We start from the raw sequence: 27,209 nt of genomic DNA, 5'->3' as shown, positions 1-27,209 counted from the left end.
GAAACCAGGCAGCTGAAGGGATTTGTTTAACATCACACCCAGCCCTGGATCCTTCTTCCATCTCTAACACTGCTCCACCCCCTTCACCCTCCTCCCTCCACCCCACCCCCTTCTCTCTTTTTCTTGTCTTATGTACAGTTGTCTACACAGGTCTCTCATCTTGTTCCCTGACAATTCCTGCTTTCTCTTGTCCTACTCCATTACTATTCTTCCTCAAGATCTCCCTTAAGCATACCCCCATACCATCTCCCTCAGCCCTACCTTCTCAGAAATCCGGTCCAGGCTATTCAACATTACCCATCTGCCTCAGGGCTCTGCCCTCGATGCATACCTCAACATATTCCCTTCTACTAGCCATCAGATTCTATCCCCTACAGCTATGCCCACCAAAGATCCTATTCTGCCCCTAGCCCGTGCAGGCCCTTTCCTCTTCCTCCTCCATGAAGCTCTAATCTCCTTACTCGGCAGGACTCTGGCCAACAGCCCCAGCCCTAGGGAGGAGGGAGGAGGGTTAGAATCCAGAAGGGAGGACAATGGGAGGGGCAGTAAGGGGAGAGTGATAGAGAGGAAGGGGATCCAGAGAGGGAAGGGTGTCCGGGAGACTGAGCATCCCCGGGGGCCGAAAAGGGCCTCCTTCATCCCCCTGGGGAAACAGGACCCATGGACAGTCCAGCTCCTCCAGAGCCCCTTTGCTGTGCGCTGCGGAGGCCCTCCCTAGAAGTAGGCGCACGGACTGGGACGTCTGTGCCCCCCTACAAGCCACTGGACTAACAAACACAGCCCCCCACCCCAAATTTCTTTCCATACATCCAGTCACCTTGACGCGCCCCGGGCGCTCCTGAATAAGAGGCCCGATAGGATGGGAGGAATGAGGGCCCCCCCCAGACTGCAATGGGGTCTTCGCTGCTGCCCCCCTTACTTGCCTCTGGTTGCAGTTCAGCAGTCCAGGCTCCCGGTCCGGCGGCCCGGGCTGGGCGGGGCCAGGGCGGAGCAGAGATGCGGGGAGGGCCCCGGCCCCGGGTTTGAGGGGATGGAGTGGCGGGCGAGGTGCCCCCCACCCCAACTGTGGGCCAGCTGCGCAGCCCCCTTTGCCTGGAGCCCAGTCAGCTCCGCTGCCTCCTCCGGAGCCGGCCGGCGGGGCGGCTGCGCTCTCCTCCGGGCGGCTGCCTGGCCTCGCCGCTCTTAAAGGGGCGGCGCAGCCCCGCACTGGGGCGGGGGGAGCAAGGGGAGGAAGATATGAGAACAGGCGAAGTGGGGGACGGAAGTGGCGAAGAGCTATGGTCCAGGGGTTCACTGATAGAATTGCAAGGCAGGGAATAAAGGAGAAGCTAAGAGATCTAGGGACCAGGCATCTCAAAGAATAGGAGCCCTGAAGTACATGAAAGACAATGGGGGTCGGGGTTTCTGGACCAGTTTGAACTCCCTTTGCACCTGTCTGACGCCCCTCTCCTTCCTTTGCCCTTAGCTCCACATCTTCACGCCGTATCTCTTCCCTCAGGAGAAACTCCCTCCCTGGAGGCACCAATTGAAGTAGTAAGTGCCAAGAAGAGAGGGGACAAGGAGAGGTCGCTTTCTAATGAACTTTTTTCATTTAAAAATTATTTTATTATTAACATCATCTTTCCATTTAGTCGAGTGAGTAATGTATAAGGAATGTTGGTAAATCTTCCATTTGAAGCTTTTTTTTTACATGTTTCCATCTAATGAACTTTTAATACCTTCCCCCAATTTCCACTTTTCTGTCCGCCATCCCCCCCACTCCCACCCCAGAGCCCTGAGGTAAGAAAGAAAAGGAAAGACAGTTTCTTGGTGAGAGACCTAGAAGTTCCAAGGTTGTACCCACACATGTAAAAGTGTACACACAAGTACATCCTGCTTGTTCACCACATGCATAGGCATTTACTCCTCCTTGCTCACTTGGAGAAATACTTCTTTCCATCAGCCAGTCTCCTATCAGAAGCACTGACATGACAATGGAGACACCAACCGTTCATTCCCTCATAAAGATTTTGGTAGTTTCTGTGACTTTCCCATTTAACACCTTCCTTCATCCCCCGAACATGCCTCCACACACATGTGCTGGAGGATGTATGAGTACACATATACAGGGACATAACCCTGCTTGGTCCTCTCCTAGGGCATCTCCTCACAGTCTCCTCCAGTCCCTACCATACCACCACAGCATCTTCTCCAGGGTAAGTAGGTTAGCCAACCCAAGGCACATGACACTGTGTCTTTAAGTCCTCCACCTGTCACACAGCACTGAGCTAACAGGGAGGGGAAGGGAGCTACTGCTGCTGCTGCTGCTGCTGCTGCAGTAGCGAGGTTACTAGCAGTCAAACCTCATCCATCTCTTCCTCATCTGCTCTCTGCCAGCTCAGAAGTTGGCTATGGGCTGGACAATATCCCTAACCCCTTATTATGACTATGCTTTGACCTAACCTACCTTGGAAATTACATTTGAATTCTTAGATTCCACAGTTCCCTTTTCCTCTTTCTCATTCATTCTCCAGGACAGACGCCCACCTCTATTTTCCAGAACATCCCCTTCCTAATTTTCTAGGACAGATTCATCTAATTTTCTAGGATATATTCCTCATTTGCCTAGAATAGCCCCATCCCCTAAGAGATCTCCCAACATTCCCTAGGGCAGATGGCCCCTCTTTTCCCAGTATTTATGCATTCATTATCTAAGGCAAGCCCTCCTATATCCTAGGATGGATTCCTCCCTACTCCCCCCCATCCTTTCCTCCAAGACAACCTCTCATTCTCCCTATTCTCTAAGACCCCCTCCTTAGAACAACTCATCCATTCTTTAATGATATGCCCTTCCTCCCCTAGAACATTCACACCCTAAAACAAATCCTTTCATTTTTTAAAAATGACTTACCCCTTTGCAATTCCCAGAAAAACCACTCTATTCTCTAGGGACAGACCCTCTTTCTTTAGGACCTACTACCCAGTCCCCAAGACAATCTCCTCATCTTCTAGGGACATGCTCCCACTTTCCCTATGACAGACTACCCATTTCTCAGGACCTCCATTTCCCAAGGATAAAACCCCATTACCTAGGATATCCTGTTCCCCATTTTATTCCTTCTTTTTTTTTTCAAATCCTTATCTTCCATCTTAGAATCAATACTGTGTATTGATTCCAAGGGAGAAGAGCGGTAAGAACTGGGGCAATGGGGATTAAGTGACTTGCCCAGGATCACACACCTAAGAAGTATCTGAGGTCACATTTGAACCCAAGACCTCCCATCTCTGAGCTTGGTTCTCAATCCACTGAGCCACCTAGATACCTCTATACCTCTCATTTCTTTTCTTTTTTGACCAATTACATATAATAACTATCCTTCATGTCTAAGGACAATTTCCCTTTTGTCTAAGGATGATTTCCCTTTTGTCTAAGGACAAACATCCCTCATTCCTCAAGGTAGCCCCTATTCCCTAGGACATGTCCCTTATTCCCTAGAATAGTCCCCTCCCCACTTCTTCCCTCCTTTGACTTAAAACGTTCTTTCATTCCTTCATTCACTCTCTCCATTTATTTATTCACTGAGTACATTTTTATTGGGCTTCTGTCATGTACAAAGTAGAGGTACTCCCATTCGCCTGAAGGGACACCCTCCCATTCTTTCCTCCTAAGAATCTTCGTCCGAGGACAGTATTCCCAGCTTGAGCACAGGCTGAAGGTTGTTGAATGGAGACGGGCAGAAATGTCCTTGCCTCAGCTCAGCTCCTAGAGCTAATCTACAGAAAGGGGCTGTCATGGGGATTTATGGCAGAGACAGCTGCTGAGCAGATTTATGGGGCTATGAAGGGAGGAGGCAAGTTTGGTCCTGTGGGAGCTAGAATAGGGACACCTAAGGCCATCTGAGCCCCAGCTCTGCATCCGCCACCCTCCCTCCCCTTCTCCCCCACCTCCCCCCATTATCTCTTAGGTTACTAGAGTGAACTTGTCCCTTCTGTACCCCCTACTGTTTCCAGAGGGAAATGCAACCAGAAAAAAGGCCAAGATAGATCAGGGAAGGGAAACCAGATAAGCAGGAAAATCAGCAGAGTAAGAATGGTAGCTTTACTGAGGTAGGTGATGGGGAACTGGACAGTGGAGTAGCTTCCTCCAGGAAAACAGCTAGTCATTCTCAAAGACACTGTGATGTCTCCTCCCTCCTTCCAACCACAGACAAGGTCTACCTTCCATTTGTTCCCTTAATGAGCATCCTCACCTCCTTGCTTCTTGGGTATAGAGGGTAGAAGGGAAGAAAAAATAAAAATAAAATGGGAACAAGAAGGAAGAGTAGTCTTTGCAAAGTCCAATCCCAAACAAGGATCTCAAAATCATAGAACTGCTTACTTCCTTTATTTTACAGATAAAGAAAAGAGACTACATTACTTGCCTAAAATTATACAGCTAGCATAGGTATAGGGATTTGAACCCAAGTTTTTCTGACTCTGGGCCCAATGTCATATGCACTATACTGTGCTGCCTCTCAGAAATTCAACAAACAGCCTATGGGAATATGGAGAGATCTCTGCCTGTCCACTCTCCACTGCAGGAACTGAGGAATAGACAAAAGTTATCTTCAGAGCAAAGCAAGAATTCTGAGTGCACTTGGCCATTTCCTCACATCATCAGCCCAGAGAATAACCCCCACTGCCCACCCCTCCATCTCTGTTCTAATGGATTCTCACCAGCAGGGTATATCCCTGCACAGATCTGACAGCAGGAGAAGCAGCAGGCTTAGCCTGGGGGACTGGGGAGATAATGGTTAAGGAGTCAGCCTTTGAAGGGCTGAGGTCCTGGTGGAATATAAGGCAGAAGGAAGACCAGTGGGAGGTCAGTTCCAGCTGACCCTTTTCCATCTGGCCCTGGACAGCAACTCCTGGATGGCAATGAACCAAGACAAGAGAAGGTATCATCCCAGCCCAGTGATGGCTTTTCTCAAGCAATAACTCAATTAAATTTCAATTCAACCAACTTTAATTGAGAGTCTACTGTGTTCAAATGCAAAGCATATGAACAATGTAAGATCTGAGGACTGATTTACAGAGACATGACAGGAAAACGTCTTCCTTTCTGGCCTTGGGAATCTATAGGGACAGAAACCTAACTATACAGACATCTGAAGGCTTTTATTTTTATTAATTTTTTTTAAAACCTTTACCTTCCATCTTAGAATCAATACTGGGTATTGGTTCTAAGGCAGAAGAGCAGTAAGGGCTAGGCAATGGGGGTGAAGTGACTTGCCCAGGGTCACACAGCTAGGAAGTGTCTGAAGCCAGATTTGAATCCAGGACCTCCTGTCTCTGGGCCTGGCTCTCAATCCACTGAGCTACCCAGCTGCCCCCTGAAGGCTTTTAAATAAAAGGGATCATAGAAATTTAAGCTGGGAAAGAGTGTAAACACCTTCAAGTCTATCTTTCTTATTTTACAAATGAGGATGAGTCCTGAGAAGTCACACAGGGAGTGAATAAAAAAAACTGGGGTTTTAAACTCAGATATTCTCACTACTAATTGTTCTTTATGTTATGAGAGGAAGCAGCACAAAATCCCAATCAGGCCAAGTCCTGGTTAAGAACTGACTTGAGGAAGGGAGGATTAGGGAATGGGGCCCTGAAAATAACCTTTCCCCCTCTGTCAACCTACAACACTCATTGAGTGCATCATTCAGTGGACACAGACCCACATATTCCTTTGTAGTATCTTCACGTGGATTGCAATCTCTTTGAGGGTACAGATCATTATAAATCATAATTTGAGACTCTCTCTGGGATTTTTCAGTACACCTTGTGTACTGAAATATTTTGTCCTAATTTGGGGTTTGGAAAACATGATCACCACCCTTATGCTTTTTTCTGCCTCTGCATCCTGAGGCTTCCCCATTTCTACCCACTTATGGCCTCTGTCAATTGTCATTCAGAAACAACCAGCAAGGAGAGGGAGATTTTCTGCCATTTGTAGAAATGATTTCTGATTGTGCCCATATCTGTCCTTTTCATAACCTCCAGGAGGCTATATGTCAAAGTCCATCCTATGTTGTAATACCATTTATTATCCATAAAAGATGGGAGAGACAATGTGGTATAGTGGGTAGAACTAGCCTTGGAGCCGAGAAGAGTTTAAGGTTAGGTACTACTTCTGACTCATACTACCTGAGTGACCCTGGGCAAGTTGTGAAATCTCTCAATGTTCTAGGTAACTCTGAAACTGTAAGTTGTATAGAGGGTATTGACCTGCATTGTATAGGGAGTTTCCTCAGCTGGAAGTTCCATATACCAAGAGAATTACCAGTCTAGTCCCTATCCCTATAAGGGGAAGGGATGGGATGAGATACACATATACCTTATTTTACAGCACTTCACAGATATTGCATTTTTTTACAAATTGAAGGTTTGTAGCAACCCTACATCAAGCAAGCAAATGCCAATTTTTTCACAGCATGTGTTCTTAGCGTGTCTCTTTGTCACATTCTGGTCATTCTCATATTTCAGACTTTTTCATTATTATTAGATCTGTTACAACACACTTATCCTTAAGTATGGGGAGGTATGTGTGCTATAGGAGGAGAAGAATCAGAAATGACTGACTGCTCCCTGGGCAGTCCTAAGCAAAGCTAAAGCTACAATTGGTCCATGTGGAAGGAATGCACAGGAAGTGAGGCAAAGAAATGTCTTTAAAAGCAGCGGCATCTTCCTTTGGAGGCAGTTCTTCAGAGTCCAGAGTTCGAGTTGGAGTGGGAGTTTGAGTTGAAGGCTAGTGAAGGATATGCTTCATGGACCTGAGACTCTGAAATTTGGTGAGACTGTTCTTTTTTTTTTTTAGAAAAAATTTTTTTCCATGGTTACATGATTCATGTTCTTGCTCTCTCTTCCCCAGCCCTCAACCCCTCCCCCAACCACCGTAGCCAATACACATTTCCACTGGTTTCTTCATGTGTCATCAATCAAGACCTATTTCCATATTATTGATAATTGCTCTAGGGTGGATACTAAGAGTCTATATCCCAAATCGTGTCCGCATCAACCCATGTGATCAAGCAGTTGTTTTTCTTCTGTTTCCACTCCTGTAGTTCTTCCTCTGAATGTGGGTAGCATTCTTTTCCAAAAATCCCTCAGAATTAATTGTCCTGGGTCATTGCATTGTTACTAGTACAGAAGTCCATTACATTCAATTTTACCAGTGTATCCGTCTCTGTGTATAATGTTCTCTTGGTTCGGCTCCTTTCACTCTGCATCAATTCCTGGAGATCATTCCAGTTCACATGGAATTCCTCCAGTTTATTATTCCTTTGAACACCATAGTATTCCATCACCAACAGATACCACAATTTGTTCAGCCATTCCCCAATTGAAGGGCATACCCTTGTTTTCCAGTTTTTTGCCACCACAAAGAGTACAGGTATAAATATTTTTGTACATGTCTTTTTCCCTATGATCTCTTTTTGGGGTACAAATCCATCAATGGTATGGCTGGATCAAAGGGCAGGCAATCTTTTAGCACCCTTTGGGCATAGTTCCAAATTGCCATTGAGAATGGTTGGATCAATTCACAACTCCATCAGAAATGCATTAATGTCCCAATTTTGCCACATCCCCTCCAACATTCATTACTCTCCCCTGCTGTCATTTTAGCAAGTCTGCTGGGTGTGAGGTGATACCTCAGAGTTGTTTTGATTTGCATTTCTCTAATTATTAGAGATTTAGAACACTTTCTTATGTGCTCATTGATAGTTTTGATTTCTTTATCTGAAAATTTCCTATTCATGTCCTTTGCCCATTTATCAATTGGAGAATGGCTTAATTTTTTTGTACAATTGATTTAGCTCCTTGTATATTTGAGTAAATAGACCTTTATCAGAGTTTTTTGTTATAAAGATTTCTTCCCAGTTTTTGTTTCCCTTCTGATTTTAGTTGCATTGTTTTTGTTTGTACAAAAACTTTTTAATGTAATCGAAATTATTTATTTTACATTTTGTAATTTTTTCTAACTCTTGCTTGGTTTTTAAATCTTTCCTTTCCCAGAGATCTGACAAGTATGCTATTCTGTGTTTGCCTAATTTTCTTATAGTTTCCTTCTTTATAGTCAAGTCATTCACCTACTCTGAATTTATCTTGATGTAGGGTGTGAGATGTTGATCTAAACCTAATCTCTCCAATAATGTTTTCCAATTTTCCCAACAGTTTTTGTCCAATAGTAGATTTTTGTCCCAAAAGTTGGGCTCTTTGGGTTTATCATAGACTGTCTAGTTGATGTCACTTACCCCAAGTCTATTCCACTGATCCTCCCTTCTTTCTCTTAGCCAGGACCATATTGTTTTGATGACCACTGCTTTATAGTATAGTTTAATATCTGGTACTGATAGGCCACCTTCCTTCACATTTTTTTTTCATTATTTCCCTTGATATTCTTGATCTTTTGTTCTTCCAAATGAACTTTATTATAGTTTTTTCTAATTCTGTAAAAAAGTTTCTTGGTAGTTCGATAGGTATGGCACTAAATAAGTAAATTAATTTGGGTAGAATGGTCATTTTTATTATGTTAGCTCGTCCTACCCATGAGCATTAGATCTAGTTTTAATTGTTTGGAAAGTGTTTTGTGGTTGTGTTAATATAATTCCTGTGTTTGTTTTGGTAGATAGATTCCTAAGTATTTTATATTGTCTAGGGTGATTTTAAATGGTGTTTCTCTTTCTAACTCTTGCTGCTGTGATGTGTTGGAAATATATAGAAATGCTGATGATTTATATGCATTTATTTTGTATCCTGCAACTCTGCTAAAGTTGTTGATTATTTCTACTAGCTTTTTAGTTGATTCTCTAGGATTCTTTAAGTACTCTATGTATGTCTGCCTGTCTCATGTGTGTTTCTTATAGACAACATATGATAGGATTTTGGTTTCTAATCCACTCTGCTATTTGCTTCCATTTTTATGGGCAAGTTCATCCCATTCACATTCAGAATTATAATAATCAACTGTGTATTCCCAGACATTTTGATTCTCTCTCCTTGTCCTGCCCTTTCTTCTTTCACTATTTCCTTCTATACCAGTGTTTTGTTTTCAATCAGTTCCCCTAATCCCTTCCCTTATTGTACTTCCCTCTCTCCCCTCTCTCTTCTTATTCCCCTCTTATTCTTCTTCAGGCTACCCCCTATTCTTTTTTAGGCTATTCTTTTTAAGCTACCCCCCCACCCTCTCCCTTCCTAGTGTTGCTTCCCTCCCCACCAGTCCTTTTGTTATCCTTCTACTTCTCTATAGGGCGTGAATCAATTCTCTGCCCCAATGGGTCTGATTGTTCTTCCATCTTTAAGTTGATTTCAAAGCACTTAAGTATTAAATATTTCCTCTCTCCAACCTCTTTACCCTTTGAGTGTATTGATATTCTCCCCTATTCGCCCCATGCACTTCTTTATGGAATATAAATTTACTCCATTTTGTTTGTTTTTCCATTTTTCTTAATATTATCTCCTTTTTCCCTCTAGTTTTGTGTGTGTATATGTGTGTGTGTGTGTGTGTGTGTGTGTGTATCTTGACATTTCATCCTATACAGTTTGTCACCGTTCCCTCTAAGTAACCTTCTTCTAGTTACCCTGTTGATAATAACAATTTTTAATGTTTGCCAATATCTTCTTTTCTTCTAGGGATACAAATCAATTGAACTTATTGGGTCCCTTAAAGAAAAGATTCCCCCCACCACTCTCTTAATTACCTCATGGTGATTCTCTTGAGTTCTGTGTTTGAGCAGCAAACTCTCTGTTTAAGTCCGGTTTTTTTCTTTACGAATGCTTGGAAGGCCTCAATTTTATTGAATGACCATACTTTCCCCTGCAAAAATATAGTCAGTTTTGCTGGAAAGTTGATTCTTGGTTGTAGACCCAGTTCTCTTACTTTCTGGAATATTATGTTCCATGCCTTCCAGTCCTTCAACGTAGATGCAGCCAGATCCTGTGTTATCCTAACTGTGGTTCCCTGGTATCTGAATGACTTCTTTTTTAGTAGCTTGTAATATTTTTTCCTTGGTCTGGTAGTTTTTGAATTTGGCTATAATATTCCTGGAAGTTGTCAGTTGTGGATTAAATGTAGGAGGTGATCTGTGGATTCTTTCAATTTCCACTTTTCCCTCTTGTTCAAGAATGTCAGGGCAGTTTTTTTGGATAATTTCCTGTAGGATGATATCTAAACTTTTTCTTTTGTCATGATGTTCTGATAAAACCAATAATTCTTAAATTGTCTCTTCAAGATCTGTTTTCCAGATCTTTCAGTGAATCAATGAGGTGTTTCATATTCTCCTCAAATGTTTCATTTTTTAAATTTTGTTTTATATATTCTTGTTGCCTTGTGAAGTCATTTGCTTCTAGTTGCTGAGTTCTATTTTTTAAAGACTGAATTTCATCCCTGGTCTTTTGGTCATCCTCCTTCTAGTCTGATTTTCTTTGTAGATCATCTTTTGCCTTCTTTGTTTCATTTTCAAGCTGGTCAGTTCTGGCTTTTAATGCCTTATTTTCTTGTTTTAGTTCATGTATTTCCTTTTTCAAATTGTCTTCAGCCTCTATTGATTGCTTTCCGAGTTCCTGAAGTTCTTGAGTTAATTGAATTTTGAGATCTTCCAAAGCCTGTGTCCAATTTGCTGGAGCTTCCTCCTCTTCTTCTATTTCATTTGCTCTCTTTTCACTTCCCAGAAAGAAGCTGTTAATTGTCATTTCTTGTCTCTTTTTCTGGTGTTTACAAATATTTTTTCCTTCTCTGTTCTTCTAGTTTAAACAGATGGATTTAATGAGCTTTGATGAAATATCTTCCCCCAGCTGGCAATGGAGGTTTGTAGTTAAGTTCTCTGCAGTCTATGGGGGAGGAGTGTTGGAGTTTCCCTACCCTCTGAAGACTTCTTGTCTGTCTAATTGATGGGGTTAAGCCTGGACTGGATTAGTCTGTATTGCTTAATGTGCCCTGAGGCTAAAACCTCCAGAAGGGGGGAAAAAAAAGAAGTGGGGGACAAGATGGAGTATTTTCACTGAGCTGTCCAGCAGTAGGGTCCCCCTGCTCTGTCCTGCTGTTTGACCTGGTTTTCTTTCCTCTTGAAGCCCTTTTGTTCTCTATCTCAGTGTGGTAAGCTGCCATCTTCCAAGCGTTTTTGCTGTGTTTCTCTAGCTTTCTCCTCCAGCCACCTCCCTGATGCCTGTGTTCAACTCCTCAAGTCTGGCGCCAGCAAGGCCCTCTCTACAGGCCAGTGTGCCCGCTCAGAGATTTCAGGAGCTGCTGGAGACTCCGCACAGGGTATGGGGGAAGAGATCCTGGGATTCCCCTTCTATACCCTCAGACCCAACAGTTCAAGAATTCAAGCCTTTTTCTAGGCACACCTCTTGAGCTCTCTAGCAATAGGATCCCCCTGCTCTGACCCATTGTTAGATTTGGTCCTCTTTCTTCTCCAAGCGCATTGTTTTCTATCTAGGTGTAGAAAGGGTGCGGAGGTTTTAAGATTTGCTCCGACTAAACTGCCATCTTCCCAGAATTCCTGAGACTGTTTTTTAATCTCTCCCTTTGAACTACCACATGGGTGAATGAAAAAGTCTGACTCCTTTTCCTGGCTTTTCTGGAGATATTAGCCTCTGGAGAGGCCCCTTGTCTTGGAGGAAGCCTCATGGCTAGAACCCTTGTTTAATTTATCTCTAGGCCTCTCTTTGCTGGGGCCTCTGAAGCCCTCCCTGGTTCGAACCTGGCCAGAGTAATTATCTACTCTCTCTCTCATTTCTTTACTTTCATTCTTTCTCCTTTTGTAAATAAGCTACCATAAAAAGTCATCCTGACTTGAGTAATATATTTTCAGCAACCACATTTTTATACATTTAGTATAACCTTTAATTTTAACCCTTACAGGGCTGGTAGGTGGCTCAGTGTATAAAGAACCAGGCTTAGAGATGGGAGGTCCTGAGTTCAAATTTGGCCTTAGACACTTCCTAGTTGGGTGACTCTGGACAAGTTACTTAACCTGAAATGCCTTGCCCTTACTGCTCTTCTGCCTTGGAACCAATACTTGGCATTAATTCTTTAAAAAACAAACAAACAAACAAAAAAACCTTACCTTCTGTCTTAGAATCTACATCAAGTATTGGTTCCAAGGCAGAAGAGCTATAAGGGTTAGGCATTTGGGATTAAGTAAGTTGCCCAAGATCACATAGCTAGGAAGTGTCTGAGACCATATTTGAACCCAGGACCTACCATCTCTAGGCCTCACTTTCAATCCACTGAACCACCTACATGGCCTACTTAGTAATAATTCTAAGACAAAAGATGTTTTTTCTTTTTTATTAAAAAAATATGTACTTTTTTTAACATAATACTATTGCATACTTATACTACAGTATAGTGTAAACATCACTTTTATATGTATAGGGAAACCAAAAAATCCATATGACTCACTTTTTATTGTTATTTCTAGACCATCGTGTGGAACCAAATAGGTCATATCTCCAAGCATTTATTAAGTACCCACCAAATGCAGGCATGATACTAAGTATTGGAAATTCAAAGCAAGAAAACAACTCCCACCCTCATGAGGCTTATATGCTATGCCAAAGAAGCAATATGGTATAGCAAAAAGACCACAAGACCTGCTGTAAGAAAGAACTGGATTTAAATCCTGACTACACCCCTTACTCACTGTAATCTCTGGCAATTCACATAAGCTTTCTAAGCCTCAATTTCTCATTTTCATAATAGTTGTACTACTTACCTTACAGGATTATTGTAAGAGAAATTTCTTTTTTCCCCAAACCTTAACTTGCAATATAAACATGAGTAATTCATTTAACAAGTATTTGTTAAGCACTGATTAGTACCAAGAACTTAGAATTCAAAGACAAAAGCACTTCCTACCTACAAGGAGCTCACATTCTGTGGGGAAAACGACATATACACATAAAAGTAATCATTATATATATATATACATATATATATATATTTGTACGTGTGTGTGTACATACACACACACACACACATACACACACACACACAGTAAATCCAGAGTAATTGAGGGTCATTATTGTTTAGCTTTTGCTTTCTTTTTTTTTTCTAACCCTTACTTTGTCTTAGAATTGAAACTATTTGTTCCAAGGCAGAAGGGCAATAAGGGCTAGGTAAATGGGATTAAGAGACTTGCCCAGGGTCACCCAACTAAGAAGTGTCTGAGGCCAGATTTGAACCCAGGCCCTCCCAACTCCAAGCCTGGCGCTCTGTGCACTGTGCCACCTAGCTGCTCCTTGTCCTTCATTTTCAAAGAGGACCAATGATGTCTTGACTTCTGAGTGAATTGGATTTAAGTGAGGTGGAACTACATGAAGTCATTGGCCTCTTTCAGTCTTCCAGGGTTGCTGAAATCTGGTGGCAAGACAAAAGTCAAGATGGCTAGTTGATGGCTTTGGATACAGTAGATGACCTTGATCTCTCTGATGTCTAACTCTAAGAATTTTGCATGAATCATTGGCATTATGAAATGTATTCTGTGGCCACATCTTCTAAGCACTCACCTCACCTGCTTCCACTGGGGGTCATTATTGATGTGGGAGAATCAGGAAAAGTCTCATGTAAGATGTGGCACTTGAGTTGACCTGAAGATGAAGTTAAGAACTCTAAGTGGATGTAAGGAGTTAGTATATTCCAGGAATGGTAGACAGCCTATCAAATGTATGGTGGCAGGGGGTGGAACATCATCTATGGGGAACCTTAGATCAGTATAGCTATAACTCAAAAGAGAATTGTGCTTGATAAACTAGCAAGTAAGATTAGAACTAGGATACGAATGAAAAACATCAAATGCTAAACAAAGGAGTCTGTATTTTAACCTTGAGGAAACTGGGAGTCATTGAAGTTATGAAAGGTATTCTATGGCCACATCCTCCTCTTTGAACATTCAAAACTTCTAGTCTTTATCACACCCATTATTCTTATACTTTTTTCCCCTGAAGCTAGTGTAGGATTAGATGTCCAAACGTGTTCACAGGTGCCACCCTCATGACAAAGAAGACTGTTTAGTGAAGACAATAACTACTCACCACTCACCTCACCCTTCCAGTAAAACATCAGCCCCAGTATTATTCCCCTCCCAATTCTATAAGAATGGAATAGGAATCAAAATGGAATAAGAGGAAGCAATTCAGTCTAACTTTCCACTAAACCTCCTCCAGAGATCTAAAAAAATACACCAGAGAGAATTCTCTTTTTTTTTTTTTTCTTAAACCCTTACCTTCTGTCTTGGAATCAATACTATGTATTGATTCCAAGGCAGGAGAATGGTAAGAGCTAGGCAATGGAGGTTAAGTGACTTGCTCAGGGTCACGCAGCTAGGAAGTATCTGAGGCCAGATTTGAACCTAGTAGGACCTCCTGTCTCTAGGTTTGGCTCTCAATACAATGAGCCACCCAGCTGCCCCCACCAGACAGAATTCTGATTTTTATATAGAAAGTCAAGAAGTCACAATGAGTTAAATTTCTACCTCAGCTAGCTTAGTGAGACAGAGAGAAAGGTCTGTGGACACTAGCGTGGTCTGGACAGGAATGTGCAGAAACTGAAAGGGGGATAAAACTAGGCACCATGGCAGGAAGCACTAAGGCAGAAAAGTCCCAGGGGATCCTTGAACTAGCCTGGGGGGTAGGAATGGGGCCATCTGCCAACTCTACTCTGTCACCCAGTTTTCTGGGTCTCAAATCCAAAGTGGAGATGGGATTTCAACCTTCTCTGTGGGTCCTATCTGTGTACCAAGCAAGGAACAAGTTTAGAAGCATACCAGAACTGTGTGGCTCTGATCCCAGGAGTAGAACAGGGACTCAGTTCTAGCCTACAGCCTATTGTGGAAGCATGCAGTGGAATAACCAAGACATAGGATCCAGACCAAAGGGAAGCTTATAATTCAGTCATCCTGAATCAGCAGAGCCTCCCAGCAGGCTAATAGTGACTGAGTCTAGTAGCAGCTAACTGAAATTTCAAACCAGGGACAGTTGACAAATCCAAACCTGGGCGGGGAAAATGCAGAGCTTAGACTGGAAAGGAAGTGATCAGACTTTATTCCAAATCACATCACTTTGTGAGCACTGAAAGCTTACATGTTTTGCATGATTGCATGTGTATGACCTATATCAAACTGCTTGCTATTTTAGGAAGGACAAGGGGAGGAGATAATTTTGAACTCAAAAATTTTCAAAAACAAATTTAAAACTTTTATATAATTGGAAAAATAGTATGTAAAAAGAAAAGATATAATTTAGAACTGAAAATAAAATAAAAACAATTAAGCAAAGAGCCAAAAAATTATTTCAAAAATCAAATGAGAATAGAAGAAAAAAATTGAAAAAAATTAGTCAGGGAAGAAATATATGAAAAGAGAATTACTAGCTTGAAAATAGGGGTATAAAATCTGTCCAAAGAAAATAACTCTCTGAAAATTAAAATTGACCAAATAGAAGCTAATGATTCCATGAGACGTCAAATGTATGGAATTGGGGAAAAAGGATAATTAATCCATATTTCAATAGATATTTGTTGATGAACTGGAGAGAGAGGAATATTCCCAATGATGGGAAGCAACAGTATCTGTCAACCAAAAACTTGAATAAGAGCTGATTTTTTAACTTTTTTTTCAATTACAATTAAAAAAATAAAACCCTTACCTTCTGTCATAGAATCAATACTATATATTGGTTCCAAGGCAGAAGAATGGTAAGTGCTAGGCAATGAGTATTAAGTGACTTGTCCAGAGTCATACACAGCTGGGAAGTGTCTGAGGCCAGATTTTAACCCAGGACCTCCCATCTCTGGGCCTGGCTCTCAATCCACTAAGATATCTAGCTGCCCCTAGAAACAATTTTTACCAATTGTTTTCTGACATTTTATGTTTTAGATTCTCTGCCTCCTTCCCTCTTCCCACCCAAGGCACTAAATAGTCTGATGTAGGTTATAACAGTGCTTTTTCATGCAATATTTTTTTTCATATTGCTCATGCTATGGCACAAGACACATATCACATATTCAAAAAAAATTCACAAAGTAAACAGAAGATGGCAAGCTTTGATCTGCACTCAAATTCTAACATTCTTTAGCTGTGGATAGCATTTTTCATCATGAGTCCCTTGTGGATATCTTAGAACTTTGCTTTGTTGATAACAGTTTAGCCCTTCACAGTTCTTCATCATACAATATTACTATTACTGTGTACATTGTTCTCCTGGTTCTGCTCACTTCACTTGCATCAGAAAATAGAAGACTTTTCCTGAACTCACTGGTTAAGTTTCCTCCCTTGGAGACCTGCCCATTTTCTCCATCCTGCCCTTTAGCTTTAACCCATCTCTCCTCATTTATCTTCTCTCAGGCTCACTCCTTCTACTCATCTCAGGTTTATGAAAAAAGTGATACCATGATTGAAATTACATGAGTATGCTTCACAAAATGAGTACTAGTTGACCCCTTGCATCCTGTTTTCCATAAGTCTTTGTGGATTTAAAAATTAATATGAAAAATACTTACTATTATATTTATGAATATTTTATTTATAATAAACTGAGACCTAACTAAAAGGTTACTAACTGGCCAGCTCCCAGGAACAAAAGAGAAAGAGGGAGGAGTTACAGCCAAATATGAAACAATAACATGACCACGCAAACATGGAGATGCAGGAGAGATTAAAGGGAATTTTGGGAAAACTAAAGACTTATGGGGGATGAAGTCCAAGGTTCAAAATCTCTGTTTATACACCTTTAAACAGATAGTGTCATTTTACCCTTAACCAAAAAAAGAATCTAGTATTGTTATACTTCAGTATCCATTTGCCCTCGGGGGTAATGTGCTCTGTCAGGTCAGTAGTCCCATCAAAGTTTGATGTGTGCACACATTGCAGGCAGCCCATCCCTGCCAAAAAGTTGGCTTCACAAGGCCCACCAAGAAAGAAACTCATCCTGGGTTCTGAATTCTAACCTAAGGGTTATTAAATATTATGCCAAAAAATCAATAGCTTCCAAGTTCATTATGCATCCTCTATCCACCCCTCTTCCCCACCAAAAGTTATCTGTCAGGGGCAGCTGAGTAGCTCAGTGGATTGAGAGCCAGGCCTAGAGACAGGAGGTCCTAGGTTCAAATCCAGCCTCAGACACTTCCCAGCTGTGTGACCCTGGGCAAGTCACTTGACCCCCATTGCCTACCCTTACCAATCTTCCACCTATAAGTCAATACACAGAAGTTAAGGGTTTAAAATTTAAAAAAAAAAAAAAAAAGTTATCTGTCAACCAACCTAGACATTTATAAGACTGTGTAATATTCAGCAGTCTGTATATCCAACATACTGAAAATGCAAGGGAAAATTTCAGTGTGCTTACATATACATGCTGCCTAATGACATTATTGAACCTCTTTTCACACCACCAGATTGGAAAAAAAGAAAGAGGGTTGGTGCTGCTTTCTGGGGCTCCTAGTCTTGCAACTATAATAAGGAGGAATAGAAGGGGAAAGCCATTGCAATTTCTGGAAATTGTTCTGGTTCTCCATTCCACTGGGATTTGGCTCTCTATACAATAGTCCATAATTAACTGAACTGATTCCAGATTTAATCCAGCTCTCTCCAGATTCGAAGGCTGGTCCCAAAACCTGCTCGGGTCAGCAGACTAAAAACTACAGCCTAGTTGCCAGTATGCCCTGCACCCCACAGGCCTGCTAGGAAGTCCTTAGTCTCATGTTGGTGAACCCATGGCACATGTGCCAGAAAGGGCTGCTCCCTTCCCTCCCTCCACATGAGCCTAAGGACATTTCTCACATGACCTGCCCCTCTGCCCAGCATCCCAATGAGAGTGCTTCCTTCCTCCCTTATCTGGGGTAAGGTGGGGGGCTCACATGTAGTATGAGGGTTGTGATTTGGATACTCAAGTCTCTAAAAGGTTCACCATTACAGCTCTAGTCCCTAGAAAATGAATTGCCTCTAACCTAACTGTCAAAGCCTTATCCTGTAACTTTCAAGTGTGCCCTCGCGTGGTCAGGAAGTTCAAATCTCAAAGGCAAACAAGAGCAAGAGAAGAGAATCCAATCTGGTATGTCCACATGTAGCTGCCCCATTGCTTGGTGTTCTTATGTGGACTTTCTTTACAACTGTCTTAAAAACAGTAATTCCCATTATCCCAAACCCAAAGACTGAGGGCAGTGATGACAAACCTTTTAGAGATGGAGTGACCAAACCATAACCCTCACCCCACATGTGAGCCCCCCAACCTTACCCAAGACAGGGGAGGGAAGAAGCGCTCCCATTGGGCTGCTGGGCAGAGGGGCAGGTGATAGGAGAAACGCCCTCAGATGCACATGGAGAGGGGGAAGGGAGCAGCTCCCTCTAGTATGCTTTAGCACATGTGCCATAGATTTGCCAACACAGACCTAGGGCAACACTTCTTTGACTTCAAATTTCAAGCATATAGGAGTGCTACCTCAATGGGACCCAAGTCTAACTCTCTCCCTGCAGCCCATCCTGACGGTTCATGCTACACTAGCTTGACCAACTAAATGTTGGTACCTAAGGGAAAGAGTCTCCCAGTCTTCCATCTTCAAGGTAAGGCAAGCAATAGGAATATGAGGTTTTTCTATGTCTGGAGCAAGAGCCTCTTAGTGACGAAGCACCCCCACCCTGGTCAACCTATCCTAAAAAGTGTAGCCATGGTTAGAAAGACAGGTACCCAGCTGGTTGTTGGACATGTCAGCTCTCCTCCCCCATAGCTAACTGTTCAGCCAGTGGAAGACTCCACACCAAACCAGAAGCAGAAGTGGTAAAGCTAAAAGGGGCAGGCATCTGAGCCTGGAAAAGAACCTTAATTCCTCGACCTGGAATGGGCAGATGGAGGGTCAGGGGCTCATGAGAAATAAAGGAACATAAGACAGGCATAATGTGTTTATTGCCAAGAGGAAAAAATCATTATACAATCATACTGATATTCAGCACCCCTCATCAATGCTTCCCCTAACCTTTTCCCTGAGAGTAACCCACACACAGGGATGGGGGAAGAACCTAGAGACCAGGATGAAGCCTCTTGGCCTGGGGATGGGGGCTAAATGAAATGATAAAGGCCTTAAGAAATAGGGGATGGCCTTGAGACACCCAGGGTTGGCAGTCCCAGGAAATCAGGATGATTCAGAGTCCCTTAAAGAACATTGTCTATGTTCAACAGGCTTGAGGTTTGAAGTTTAGTCTGAGATCCCCGTCTATCCCCAAAACATTGCACCTATCAAGGATCCAAATCTTGGGGAGACTTTCAGAGCTGTTGCCACATTGTCCATGGGCCAGTTTCCTGGTGAGACTGCTCTAAACCATGGACTGTTCTGCAGTCAGAGTTGAAAGAGATGTCTCTTGTCCTTAGGGTCATGATGACCCAAACATTGATCTCTCAAAAGTATCCCCTGAATAGCTTCCTCCCAATCCCAGACAACTCTTTCCTCTCAGGTTTGGCTCTTAGACTAAGAGACTTCTCCCCTCACCACACAGTACTACCCCTCACACTTGTTTCCAAGGGTGGTTCAGAAAGCCCTTCTTTTTAGAGTGGGCCATAGCAGAGGGATGTGAGAAGAGCAAAATTAAAAAAAAAAACAAAAGAGCCAATCTCAAATCCAAGATGAGAAAACAATGGTTCAGCTGGACACTGAAGGGAGTGGGCCCCTGAGCCCCTCACTCTATCAAGATTCCCAGCTCCTCAGCTGTCCTGTGCAGTTTCTCCATGATGCTGTCAGGGGGATCAGGGTCAGGGGCTCCCTCTCCTGGCCCAGGGGGCTGAACTCCAGGGGTTGGGGCCAGGACATAATAGACTGTCTCATGCTCGCCTTGGGAATTGGTCCTGTTCAGCACATGAATGACAGGGCTGGGAGAGTCCTGGGAGGCAGATGCTGAAGGGGCTGCCTCTTCACTCTCCTCCACCTCTGCCTCCTCTTCTTCCTCTTCTTCCTCCTCCTCCTCAGGCCCAGGCTCTAGGAGAATACCTTGCAGGCTGCCCTCAGTCAGTGCTGCCCCTGGCCCGGGAGCCCCCTGCTCTTCTCGTTCCCTCAGTAGCTGCTCAGTCAGCTCCACACTCTCGTAGCGGACCAGCTGCAGGCGCATGTAACCATCCTCATGCTCCTTGTACCTGGGGGGCAGGGCCATAAGAAGAAGGAAACATCCCCACCCACAGAGGCAGAGGAAGCCTAGACACAGGCCACTCCAGAGGCCTGAGTGGGCAACGATATCAATGATGCAAGGAAGAAGAGAGAGAATAGGAACCTGTCATAACCAATGCTGGGGGGGAGAGGGGGGAAGGGGGAGGTCTTTATGGAAAGGAAAATGTATTGGAAAGGGGAAAAAGACTCTTACTATGTGAACCACTGAACAGATTGCCCAGCTGGGAGTCAAAAAGACCTGAATTCAAATCCTACTTCAGATTCTTATTAGGTGGGTGACCCTAGATCCATGTGGACAAACTGAAGGCACATGTACCAAAGCATGCCAGAGGAAGCTGCTCCCCTCCCCTGCACCTGAGAACATTTCTCCCACTGCCCATCTCTCTGCCCAGCAGCCCAATGGAAGGGCTTCCTCCCTCCCCTGTCTGGGGCAAAACAGGAGGCTCACAAGTGGTATGAAGGTTGTAGTTTGGACACTCAGTCTCTAAAAGGTTCACCATCACTGCCCTAAACAAAATCACTTAACCTCTCAGTGTCTCAGTTTCTGCATCTGTAAAATGAGGGTGACTGGACTTGATGGCCTCTAAAATCCCTACCACCTCTAAACTTCAGACATCTGACTCCTACCATTTTGGAGAGTGATTAAAAACTTGCAAATCACTTCCTTCACAGCTCTGTGAAGTAGGGGAAGGAGGACTAAGAGTATTTACAGACAAGTTTGTGAAGAACCTTACCCAAAGTGGGGAAAGAAGAAAGCTGAATGGAAAAGACATGGACCAAGGAAATAGCCTTTTAACTAGCCTTGATGCTTCCTGGTCTAACCCCAATACAATTCATTCGTTCATCAAACATTTATTAAGTATTCTGATCAATATAATGATCTATGATGATTCCAAAGGACTCATGATGAAAAATGCTATCCTCCTCCAGAGAGAGAACTGATGAACTCAGAGTGCAAAATTAAGCATATTTTTTCATTTTCTTTATATTTTTTGCTTCTTACCCACCCACCCACCCTACAACATGGCTAATGTGGAAACTGTGTTTTGCAATGACTTCATAAGTATAATGACTATTGTATTTTCTGCCTTCTCAATGGGGGTAGGCGGGGGTGGGTAGAGGGAAAGAAATTGGAACTAAAAATACAATTTTTTTTAAAAGGGTCCCCTGTGACATTACAGTCAAACACCTATCTAGCCTTTGCTTCAGCATCTCCTTTGAGGTGAGGGAGAAATTGTCCATGGCATTTCTGGATAACTTTAAATGTCAGAAAGTTGTTTCCCCCCATTTGCCCTTCCATACCTTCCATTAGGGACTGCAGAAAAGCAAATTCTTCTCCCACATGATAACACGACTTTAAGTAACTGTATCCCACACAGTGTTGCCTGAAAAGTCTTTCTTTCTAAACTCTTACCTTTCTTCTTAGAATCAATACTGTGTATTGTTTCCAAGGCAGAAGAGCAGTAAGGGCTAGGCAATGGGGGTTAAGTGACCCACCCAGAATCACACAGGTAGGAAGTATATGAGGTCACATGAACCCAAAGCTTCCTGTCTCTGGGCCTGACTCTCAATCTACTGGGCTACCTAATTGCCCCCCTGAAGAGTCTTTCTAAAATACAACTATGATCATTTCATTCCTTTGCCCCAAAGCTTTCACTGGACATCTGATTGGTTAACTCAAAAAAGCACAATCTCCTTGACCTCATACCCCAGGCTCTCTAAAACTAAGCTCTAATTTACTCTCCCATGACTTTGAAATCGATCCCCTCCCCACACTTAATAACCCAGCTAATCACTAGCCTCTTCTTATCATCTTCCTTTTGTATCTCTGGGCCCTCGATCACTCACACTGTCAGCCTGATCACCCTTTCCTCATATGCCATCCAGTGATCTTTCATCTATCCTTCAGAGCTTAGCTTTGCTCCTCACTCTTCCCTGACTTTCTCCAGCACCCACCAATACCTCTCTTATATCTGAGTCACATATTCTTAGAAATGGAAAAAATCTCAGAGGCAAGTGGTCATCCATCCAGTCCCTACTTGAAGACTTCAGAGAAAAACTCTCTATCTCCCAGGCAATCCTGTCTGTTTACTAAATGCCATTTTGCATTATAATTGTTTATGTATCAGTCTTACCTCCTTCTATTAAATTATAAGCTGATTGAACAAAGACACTATTATTCAATTTTGTATTGTCTCACCATAGCATCCAGCAAAGGGCTTTGTCCATGGTAGAAACTGATCAATGTTTGAACTGAAATAGTAAATTGAATTCTAATTCCATCTCCTTCACCCTCAGCTCACTATGTTCTTATAGCTAGTCATTTATTTACTACTCTGTGCCTCAGTTAACTAAATTTTATAATAGGGAGAATCATCTTTGGGGCAGTTAAGTGGTGCAGAGGATATAGTGCTGGGCCTAGAGTCAGGAAGGCCCAAGTTCAAATCTGGCCTCAAACACATACTAACTCTATGACTCTGGGCAATTCACTTAATTTCTATCTGTCTCAGTTTCTCCATCTGTAAAATAGGGATAATAAAAGTAACTACCTCCTGGTGTTGTTATGAAGATCAAATGATTTAACTATAAAGCACTTAGCATGTGCCTAGCACATAGTAAGGACTATATGTTAGCTATTATTATTATTATTATTACCCTGTTTTTGTTAGGATAAAATGGAATGAAATGTGTAAAAGATCTACAGAGATATATGGAAAGTAAAAATTCAGAAGAAAGTTCATTCAAAGTCCCACAAATACCATTATCACTCTTGTTGAATGAGTAGAGAACAAAGAGAACTTACCGGAACCGGGGATGCCCTGAGGGCCACTTGAACTGATGCTTCTTTCGAAGGTGGACAGTCAGGTTATTGCCTCGAGTGAAGCACTTGTCACACACGTGACACTTGTATCTTGGCTCAGAGTCACCCTGGCAGGTGAAGTCAAAGCGGTTGGAATCCCATCCACCCACTTCCTACATGCCGGCCTTCCCTCCCACCCTCCACTGACAGATCAAAGTACTACCTTGAGTCTTTCATTGAACTTGGACCATACCAACTATATGCACTTGGAAACTATTCAGGAGGAGTTACATGGGAGGTAGATTATTGCTAAATTGTCAGCCCCATCACAGTAGTGACTGTATTTTATTTAAGCTTTCTAGTTTCCTCAGGAGCACAGTGGAGTTGATAGAAAGTTATCCTTGGGGCAGGTGGATAGAGAACCAGGTCTGGAGATGGGAGGTCCTGGGTTTAAATCTGACCTCAGGTAGTTCCTAATTGAGCAGGTCACTTATTCTCAACTGCCTTACCACTCTTCTGCCTTGGAACCAAAATTTAGTATTGATTCCAAGACAGAAGGTAAGGGTTTCTTAAAAATAAAATTTTAAAAAGTTATCCTCAAGAGTGAGGAAGATCCAGTTTCATACCCTACCTTCAACCCATCCTGGCTGTGTGTCTTTGGGCAAATCACTTAAGTCCTCAATATCCTGGGAAACTACAAGTTGCAGAAAAGATGCCAATCTGCATGGGGGCATTGGTAGAAGGTGTTCTCTATACAATGAAATCCCAGGTCCAGTCTCTCTCACTAGCCTGGCACAGGACTGTACACACAGGAAATCTTCCCATGTTGGCTGAAGCTCAGATTAGCACCTCCAAAGCTTAGGATGTTTCCAGACCTCCCCACCCTGGCTCCACTTGGCCTCTCACTTCCTGCCTTTCCCAGTGGCACTCACTTCATGTACTTTTCGGTAATGGGATTTGATGGAGCAATGGGAGCGAGCACTGAAGCTGCAACTCTCAAACTCGCAGTGATAGGCAGGTTCCTTGCTATGAGTGTCCAGGTGCTTTCGAAGGTCAATCAGATTCTTACAACTGCCAGAAGAGGGAAAAGGGTCATCAGAGCAGGGAGGAAACTGGGAACAAAAGTCAGGCCCTACTGCTTGCTCCCCACCCTCTTCACCTGTAGTCACAGTAGTCACACTTAAAAGGCCGGTCTTCACTGTGTCGGAAACGAATGTGGTTTCGGAGGGAAGAGGGTAGCGGGCAGGTCATGTCACATAAAGGGCACTTGTAATGATTTACTGCAGGGAACACAGAGAAGAAGGAGGGGTTGGGAAGGATGAGAAGGAGAAAATATGGAGAGAAGAACTAGGGAAAGCTTACCATGGTTGCGCATGTGGTCCCGCAATAGTCGTTCAGTGGCAAACCTCTTGGAACAATGGGAACATTGGAATCGCTGCTCTGGGGTGGGAAAAGGAAAGAAGATGAAGAGCTTTAAGCAGCTGAAGAAAAACAAGAGGCTGGGAGAGAGGAGGACAGCTCCAGACACAGAAAGGAGAGCTTTCAGGCATTACTCAAGAGATTTTTTTTCTGAAGTAGAATGGCCCATTTAGTCAATTCCACCCTCATTTTCCAGATGGGGAAACTGAGGCCTAAAAAGGTTGAATGTCTTATCCAAGGTGACACAGTTACAACCAACTGTAACTTGGAGGGGTCACAGGGAAGAGAAAATGCTGATGAGAGCAGGCAAAAGCCAAATGCAAATGCAGGCACTGGATCCCGATACCTAGCTCTGTCCCAAGCAGGTCAGCAGGTCCCTTTCCCTCTATCCCTACTCCCTCCTTCCCCAAGCTCACGGTCCAGTGACGTCTGGCGTCGGATGTGGTCAAAGAACTTGGTGTTATTAGCAAACATGCCCCCGCAGGTGGGGCAGGCCACAACTTTCTCCTGGGTATGGCTTCGAAGATGCTCTCTCAGTTTACATCGGCCTTTGAAGGTACAGTTGCAATCTGGGGAAAACACTAAGTCAGGCCCCTCCTACTGGCTCCACAGAATATCTCTCCCAACCTCCCATTTTCCTCCAAGCCTCTTGATAGCCCAATAGCCAACTTTCTCATTTTAAAGAATGGGAAAGATGAAACACCTGGGTACCATCCCCAGCCCTCCCACCCATAAACAGAACATTCTCCTTCAAAAGGGAGGGTTTTCTAAATAGTGAGTGACCAAAAGTATCCCCAACCTTTCCAGCCACAGGGCACCACATGGTTCTCCTTGCTGGCTGCCTTGTATTCACAGCACAAACTATGGGCCTCCACGTGCCGGTAGAACCACTCTGGATTGTCAAAAGAGCTCTGTGAAGAAGAAGAGGGGAGACTAAGTGTAAGGAACAGCAGAGGCAAAGTAGGGAGGCACTTTCAGTGAACCAAGGCAATAATCCAGACCACCTGGGAGGTTGGAGGAAGCCAAAAGAAACTGGAGAAAGGAGAGTACTTGACAGACTTCATAGAGATACACAGGTCTCTCTATCAAAGAGAGGGTACATTCTCCACCCTCCCCCTACCCCCCAGCCCTGGCTCCTGCCTGCTGACCTCACAGTGCTCCCACTGGCACAAGAAGTGGTCAGGAATGTCAGGGATCATGTTTCGGCTTTGGAAGTCCAATAGGCAATGGCTGAGTCCAGCCTGGCCTTGCAGAGCCTGAAGTCCCCACTGTTTCAGCTTGGTGTGGTAACAGTGGAAATAGACATGACGGACCAGGTCGGCTGAGCTGTCCGGGGAGCAGAAGCCACACTCTTGCCACAAGCAGGAATATTCTTCGGCTGGGGCGTGAAGAAATGGAGGAAAGGGAGAGCTCAGGTCCCTCCATTTCTGGGACTCAGCCCTGCATGAATAAAGTACTGGAAAGGGCAAATCCTATCTCTGGCCCAATGCTCCCTAAATCAACCCCTGAACTTTCTCTGAAAAAACTTCCCTCCATTAAGTCCCATCATCCCTAGCTATCCAAGAACAATAGAGTAAAGGCAAACCTAGTCTTCTTCCACCTTTCGCAAATCTTGTTCTTCTCCCATTGTCCCTTCCTCACTCACCAAGTGGGTCCACCTCATCCTCATCTTCTTCCTCAGGGCCCTGGAGATGCTGCTGAAGATGCTGTGTGACATGTTCACAGAACTCTTCCACAGCTGAGGCCACAAAGGTACAGGATCCCCACTCACACTGCAGCACCAGGGCTTCCCTTCGGGGAACCTTTGTAGGGGGTGGCATGACTGCCACACTATAGAAAAAGGAATAAAATAACAGGCTAACCAATAGCCAAGGCAGGAGCTAGGTGGTCGAGGAAGAGCCCTGAATTCATGAAGGCCTAAGTTTAAATCTGGCCTTAGGCTTTTGCTCTAGATCAGTGGTTCCCGAACTTTTTTGGCCTACCACCCCCTTTCCAGAAAAAAATATTACTTAGCCCCCTTGAAACTAATTTTTTTTATTTTAATAGCAATTAATAGGAAAAATAAGTGCACCTGTGGCCATCATCGCTGCAGTACCCACCAGGGGGCGGTAGTGCCCACTTTGGGAATCACTGCTCTAGATGAACAAGCCAATTCAACCTCACAGCCTCCACTTCTACCTCTATAGAATGGGGATTAAATAATAGTACCTACCTCCCAGAGTTGTTGTGAAGATAAAATTAATATTTGTAAAACTGCTTTGCAAACCAAGACACTCTACAAATGCTAGCAGGTTATTGTATTTTTTAGTTATTAAGAAAATTCTACTAAGTGGAGTGGGGGGATTCTTATAGCAAATGAAAAGAGGAAGTTGGACATGGTAACCTCTAGGGTGCCTTCCAGCTCCAAGTCTGTGATCCTATGAGACTTTTCTGGGAAGGACAGCAGTAGTGATCTGAACTCCTGAAACTCTACAGTGTTTTGGGGATTTATCCAGTGTTCTGATTCAATCTGCCTCCAACCTGCCTTTCCAGAGTAATTTCTCCAATTTTACATATCATTTCAGTCAAACAAAACCTTAAGTTTCCTTCCTCAATCTCATGCTTTACTCTCTTTTGATCTCTTTCCTCACACCCAGAGGTCCAACATATATATGATCCCCCTCATTCCTACATCTTGGAATTCACTGTGCCATGAATGACATTTATTCTTACCTCTTTGCCTCTGAAGTTATTCTCCTTACTTGAATCTCTTTTCTCTCTCTCTTCAACCAAACCCTATTTTTCTGAATTAAGCCTTCCTATATTATTCTAATCTCTATCCATATTACCTGT

The 27,209-nt window shown here is 43.3% G+C and overlaps 1 protein-coding gene across 2 annotated transcripts; it reads right to left on the bottom strand.

Moving 5' to 3' along the window:
- Positions 1–18,892: 18,892 nt before the first annotated feature.
- On the bottom strand, positions 18,893–26,197 carry LOC123239109 (histone H4 transcription factor). Of its 2 annotated transcripts, none has more exons than XM_044666378.1 (9): positions 26,023–26,197; positions 25,526–25,833; positions 25,177–25,288; positions 24,794–24,946; positions 24,321–24,398; positions 24,118–24,238; positions 23,891–24,029; positions 22,962–23,086; positions 18,893–20,127 (listed from the first exon to the last, which is right to left on the bottom strand). In XM_044666378.1, the coding sequence occupies exons 1-9, from the start codon at positions 26,195–26,197 to the stop codon at positions 19,677–19,679; spliced, it is 1,662 nt and encodes a 553-aa protein (XP_044522313.1). In that variant the 3' UTR covers positions 18,893–19,676. The 2 variants fall into 2 exon arrangements, with proteins under 2 accessions (XP_044522313.1, XP_044522314.1); XM_044666379.1 differs by having other exon boundaries at positions 25,526–25,755.
- Between the last annotated feature and the right edge of the window lie 1,012 nt (positions 26,198–27,209).

Source organism: Gracilinanus agilis, chromosome 3, assembly GCF_016433145.1.
Source record: "Gracilinanus agilis isolate LMUSP501 chromosome 3, AgileGrace, whole genome shotgun sequence".
Lineage (NCBI taxonomy): Eukaryota > Metazoa > Chordata > Mammalia > Didelphimorphia > Didelphidae > Gracilinanus > Gracilinanus agilis.
This window is presented reverse-complemented; position numbering and strand designations above follow the sequence as displayed.

Bases quoted from the DNA above. Each gene is read 5' to 3' on its own strand.
- LOC123239109 (XM_044666378.1), bottom strand. From the start codon at position 26,197: ATGCCACCCCCTACAAAGGTTCCCCGAAGGGAAGCCCTGGTGCTGCAG. The intron at 24,947-25,176 runs GTTGGGGATACT...TGTTTTCCCCAG, and splicing joins GGTGCCCTGTGGCTGGAAAG to ATTGCAACTGTACCTTCAAA. The intron at 20,128-22,961 runs GTAAGTTCTCTT...CCTGCCCCCCAG, and splicing joins TCAGGGCATCCCCGGTTCCG to GTACAAGGAGCATGAGGATG.